This window comes from Arachis ipaensis, chromosome B01 (assembly GCF_000816755.2).
Source record: "Arachis ipaensis cultivar K30076 chromosome B01, Araip1.1, whole genome shotgun sequence".
NCBI classification, from domain to species: domain Eukaryota; kingdom Viridiplantae; phylum Streptophyta; class Magnoliopsida; order Fabales; family Fabaceae; genus Arachis; species Arachis ipaensis.
The window spans coordinates 83,484,791-83,490,043 of record NC_029785.2 but is presented as its reverse complement, the minus strand read 5'-3'; the positions used below and the strand labels follow the sequence as shown (position 1 = coordinate 83,490,043).

The window sequence follows — 5,253 nt, the reverse complement described above, 5'->3', positions numbered from 1 at the left end:
TGAGGTCAAACAAGACCAGCCCTCCATACAAGAGCTATGATAGGGGGGTTGAGGTAGATTTCAGTGCACCATCCATCATGAGAGTCTTACAGATAAGAGTGATGCCCTATGGAGAACCCAGCTTTGATGAAAGAATGACAGGTGAGAATGATCCTGATGAGATACTACATGGTTTATGCTTTGAAGGCAAAGACTGGGAAAGGGACTCAGAGGGGGCTCCAAGCCGCTTGAAGAGATAGTGAAAAGATCTATACTCCCCACTGGAAATACATCTGAAGTCACAATAAAGAGAGCAATTCTGACATATTGCATACTTAGGGGAGGAGAAATCAATATACCATAACTCATAGCAAATAGCATCTAAGAGATGGCTGATGATAGTGGCAAATCAAGCAGACTTGGTCACCTGATTTGTTTTTTTGGAAAACGAATTCCAAACACACAACTCCCCGGCAACGGCGCCAAAAACTTGATGTGTGGAAAACGATCCAACACAAAACTCACCGGCAAGTGTACCGGGTCGCATCAAGTAATAATAACTCGCATGAGTGAGGTCGATCCCACAGGGATTAAAGGATTGAGCAATTTTAGTTTAGTGGTTGATTTAGTCAAGCAAATCAAGTGTTGGTTGAGTGATTTGTGATTGCAGAAACTAAATTGCATGAAATTTAAAGGGAGAGGGATAATTGACAAGAATTTAAAGTGCAAAGAAATTAAAGAAGCTGAATCTTAAAGTGCAAGAAATATAAATTGCAGAAACTTAGATTTCAAGAAATGTAAATAACTAAAGCTTAAAGTGCAAGAAATGTAAATTGCTTGAATTATAAAAGGGATTGGGAATTGGGATTGCAGAAATTAAACAAGGAAAAGTAAATTTCAACAAGCAGGGAAGTAAAAGATGAAGTTAATTGCAGTAGATCTCAAACAGAAAATATAAATTCGCTTAAAGAAGCATTCAACAGAAGAATTAAAAGGAAATTTCATATCTCAGGGGTCAAGAGACTAGAAAACTAAGTCTAGATCTCACTACCTTCCTTGATCCAAATCAGAAATCAATTGCAAGAGAATTTAGAATCAAACAGTAGAGAAAGTAAATTCAAATCTCAATTCCTCAAATTGTGCAGTGAAACGAAAACAGAGATCTCAAGGTGAGATTGAGACAGAATTTTCTCAATTCTCCACACCTAAGACTCAAGCAAGAATTGCAATAAAGAAAATGAGAAAACCAAAGAGGAAGAGAATGGAATTCTCTTCCAGGATCCAAGTTACAGTAAGAAAAATCCTCCAAGAGGTGTAAATTCAAAAGTAAAAGATGACGTCCCTCCTAAATCAAACTAACTTCTATTTATAAACTTTCTTCTAATGGTCTTGGAGCCTTTAATTGGGCCCTTGGTCTTGATGGAATTGGGTTGATAATAGCCTCTGTTGATTGCTCTTGGTGTTGGGAAGAAGTCCACTTGTGAACCGGGCCATGAACCATTCATGTTTGAGTCAATGTTTGAGGCAAACGTTGACTCAAACGTCTTCGTGTGTGACATTATGCAGCTCGGCCCCTCCAGTTTGAGGTCAAACTGGAGGTTAAACGTGGAATGCTTCTTTGGTGAGACTTTTCATTCTCGCGTTTAACCTCCAGTTTGAGGTCAAACTGGAGGTTAAACTTCAATTCCAGCATTTCTTAGCCTTCATGATTCTGGCGTTTAAGCTCCAGTTTAGGCTTAAACTAGAACTTAAACTCCACATGTGATATTCAAGCTTCCTTTATTGATTTTGTTGCTTCCTTGCCTAGCCTCTTCTTTCCTGAAATCATCCAAACAATTGCATCAAAGTCTTGCAAAATTTCATGAGAAATCTTCCATTCATAGCATTCAAGTAATATAACTAAAACTCATGGATATTACATCAAAATTATATTGTTTGGATGGTTCATTGCTTTGTTATTCTTTTAACCATTCTTGGTTACTTTAAGCTCAAGAAAGTGCATAAAACCGCTTTTGGTTGGTATATTTCCAGCATGCCTTTTTGCAGTTCCTTGGCTTGCTCAGTTCCACTTTCCTGCTTAACTTCTTCCTTCAAGATTTCTGGCTCCTGCTCTGAGGGCCTGATTCCTTCTTCTTCTGAAACTTCCTTCAATATAGTGATGGCCTTGCATTCTTCCCATCTCACTCTCTTTTGTTCCCCTTTAGGATTCTTTTCTGTGTCACTAGAGAACCCATTCTTGGTTACTTTAAGCTCAAGAAAGTGCATAAAACCACTAAAACTAACAGAAAAATACTAGTGAAACTAGCCTAAGATGCCTTGGCATCACCAAGTTGCTGCCATCCACGTTTGGCTCAACTTTTGAGGTCAAACGTGAGCTCAAACGTGGATCCTCCCATGCATTTCTTTTGTCCAACGTTTGGCCCAACGTTTAAGGCAAACGTTGGCACAAATGTTGGCTTCTCCAAGGCATTAAACAGAGTGCTCTTCCATGCTAAAATGGCGCCAACATTTGACCTCAAGTTTGAGGCAAACGTTGGCGCAAACGTTGCCAAGCTCCATGGGTGCGTTTGCTGGTTCTTGTGGCGCCAACGTTTGACCTCAAGTTCGAGGTAAACGTTGGCCCAAACGTTGCTTCTCATGGGTGAAGAATCTTCAAGCCAATGTTTGACCTCAAGTTTGAGGCAAACGTTGGCACAAACTTGGTGTGCCTCCAGGGTGAAAATGCAATCTTCCTCACGTTTGAGTTCAAGTTTGAGGCAAACTTTAGCTCAAACGTGAGTCCTTTTTTCTTGCCCCTTGCTGTCCCCTTTTTTTCAACCTTCTTCCAAGCTTTATTCCACCTATCATCAATCAAAAATTGCATCAAAGCTATGCTATAATCATGAGAATTATGCTTCTTCTTGTCATCTAAGCAATTATGGCACAAAACTCATGAAAATGCATCAATTCATCCATGGTTGATTGAATCTAAGGAAACATGAAATTCCACCCAATTGACTTACTTGTGGCCCAAGAAAGTGCATAAAACCTATTGAAAATCAAAGAAAAAGACTAGTAAAACTAGGCTAGGATGACTTGTCATCACAACACCAAACATAAAGCTTTCTTGTCCCCAAGCAAGAAAAGAATTATGCTCAAAGGTTCTTTTAATAAGAATGGATTTGAAGAATTACATGTACTATCCTGTGAGTGAAGTGATTAAGTGACAGTGGGGTGAACTCTAAATTATATGCTTATGCAAGGGCTTCAGTGCTTACTAGTCCCTACATATTTGGAGTCTTAGGTCTTAGAACTTTCATCCAAATAATATCATGGAGATCTCTCTATAGGTAATCACCTTGAAGCAGCTTATAGTTTCTGTGCTTTGGCCTTGACTGTAAGTGTCATGTCTCAAAGCAGCTCTTTAGATAAGCTTTCAATCAATACTCCTAAACCAGTTGGTTTTAAGGTATTAGGTGTTGAAGCACCCCTTAGGATTTACTTGCTCAAGCCTCTCTCTTTGACATAGTTCGACCACAAGCATTTACTAGGATAACAACTCTTTGAGTTTTTGTTTCTTCTTTCTTTTCTGCCTAGTAATTGATGCTCAGAGCCTTGGGCCATGTTCTTTTTGTTTTTATGTTTTCTTTCTTTTGTTTGCTGCTTCTTGGATCAATAAATGTTTGAGAATCTCCACAATACTTCTTTGAACTCTATGTCCTGCCTATGAGCTCCCATGCAAGTTTTCATAAGCATGCAACCTCAATGCATAATCACATAACCAGAACCACCACTTCTCCTAATCTTTTGCTTGCCTCAAAATTGTTTAATTCCTCAATCCTTCTTTTCAAAGAACTATCATGTGGTGCCTTTTTTTTTTTTGAAATCTTGAGCGCACGCAAGTTTGAAAAGTGTATTGTTGTGAATAATCAAGCATCTTAATTATTGAATTACAGAAAAACTATACTATGCAGATAGGCAGGGGTATTATATCACTTTCAATCATAGTAGTGTCTGATGCAAAATAATCACTTAACAATACAATCTTTTGGAGTTTACTTGCTTTCCTCCTCCTCATCATCATCATTGCTGGTCTTCACATTTTCATTTCTTTGATTGATGGTACTTAATCTTTCCAAAAGCTTGTATGATGCTCTGTAGTGATATTGAAAGTTGCTTGTTCCCCAAGCACTTGAAAAATGGTTAGCATGCATTAATTATTTGTGGACTTTTAAATTTACTTTGGTGTGGGAACACCAAACTTAGTACCTTGCCAGTGGTTCTCATGCATCAAGTTAACCATATGTGAAATTCTTTTTCTTTGCTAAAAGTAACAAAACTGAAAACTAGGAAACAGCAAAATGGTTGACTAGTTTATCTAAATGCTTGAAGCTAGCATTATGCAAAAGGTGAGAATATGTTTTATGATGGGATTTTGGTGGAACACCAAACTTAGAATCCTTCATTCTCCCTTACATTGTTTTGGTATGCAACACCAAACTTAGCTTCTTGCAGTATAGACAAAACTAATTGACCCCCCTTTTTTTTAAACTTGCTATGAAAAGATAACTACCTCACGTTGGGTTGCCTCCCAACAAGCGCTCTTTTATTGTCATTAGCTTGACATCCTTCATCCTCTGATCATGGAAGTTGAGGCTTCTGTTGCCTTTGGTTTTCTCCTCTTACTGTGGGCTTTTCCTTGATGATTGTTTCTTTTCCTGCAGCCCTCTCACCTTCCTCCATGACTGCTTTCTCTTTTTTCAACCTAGCAGCTTTTTCGCTGTTCTTTGGGTCATCTTCGGTGGCCCTGAGAGACATATTTGCCATCTGCTCGCTTGTTTCTGCAAGGTGCTTAGCCAGTTGTTCCATTTGCCTCTCAATTTTTCTGAGTGAGGCTTCTTGGTTTCTGCTTATCATTTCTTGTTTTTTTCTTGCTTCTTCCTGTTCTATTATTGCCATCTCTTGAGCTTTCACGAATCACTCAATCATCATTTCTAGAACATAGATTCTTTGAAAGTTTAGAGTTGGTCGTGGTTGTGTCAACTGTGATGGTTGATGAGAGTCGTTTTGGGCGAGTTGTGAGGTAAGATGGGGTTGGGATTGTGTGCATTGGGGTGGTGCGTGATGGTTGTTGTTGTGAAGGTAGTTTTTATGCTGGTTTTTGAAGTTGGGGTAGTTGCAGTTAAAGTCCCTGGGTCTTTGATTTTGGTGTTCGACCCCCCTCCAGTTGGAATGAGTTCTCCAGGGTGGGGTGTACACATCATTCTGAGACCTGTGTCGGAACATGCCAGAGGA

At 39.0% G+C, this 5,253-nt stretch overlaps 1 protein-coding gene across 1 annotated transcript; it reads right to left on the bottom strand.

Moving 5' to 3' along the window:
• LOC107608869 (arginine and glutamate-rich protein 1-A-like) lies at nucleotides 249–4,917 on the bottom strand. Its single transcript, XM_016310633.1, has 3 exons — nucleotides 4,692–4,917; nucleotides 1,987–2,222; nucleotides 249–272 (listed from the first exon to the last, which is right to left on the bottom strand). The coding sequence occupies exons 1-3, from the start codon at nucleotides 4,915–4,917 to the stop codon at nucleotides 249–251; spliced, it is 486 nt and encodes a 161-aa protein (XP_016166119.1).

What these genes read in the sequence shown, in the direction of transcription:
- LOC107608869 (XM_016310633.1), bottom strand. Translation starts at nt 4,917, where the DNA reads ATGGCAATAATAGAACAGGAAGAAGCAAGAAAAAAACAAGAAATGATA. An exon ending in GAAAGCAGTCATGGAGGAAG is followed by an intron (nt 2,223 to 4,691) that starts GTGAGAGGGCTG and finishes TTGAGCTTAAAG; the next exon opens with TAACCAAGAATGGGTTCTCT. An exon ending in AAATATACCAACCAAAAGCG is followed by an intron (nt 273 to 1,986) that starts GTTTTATGCACT and finishes TTGTGACTTCAG; the next exon opens with ATGTATTTCCAGTGGGGAGT.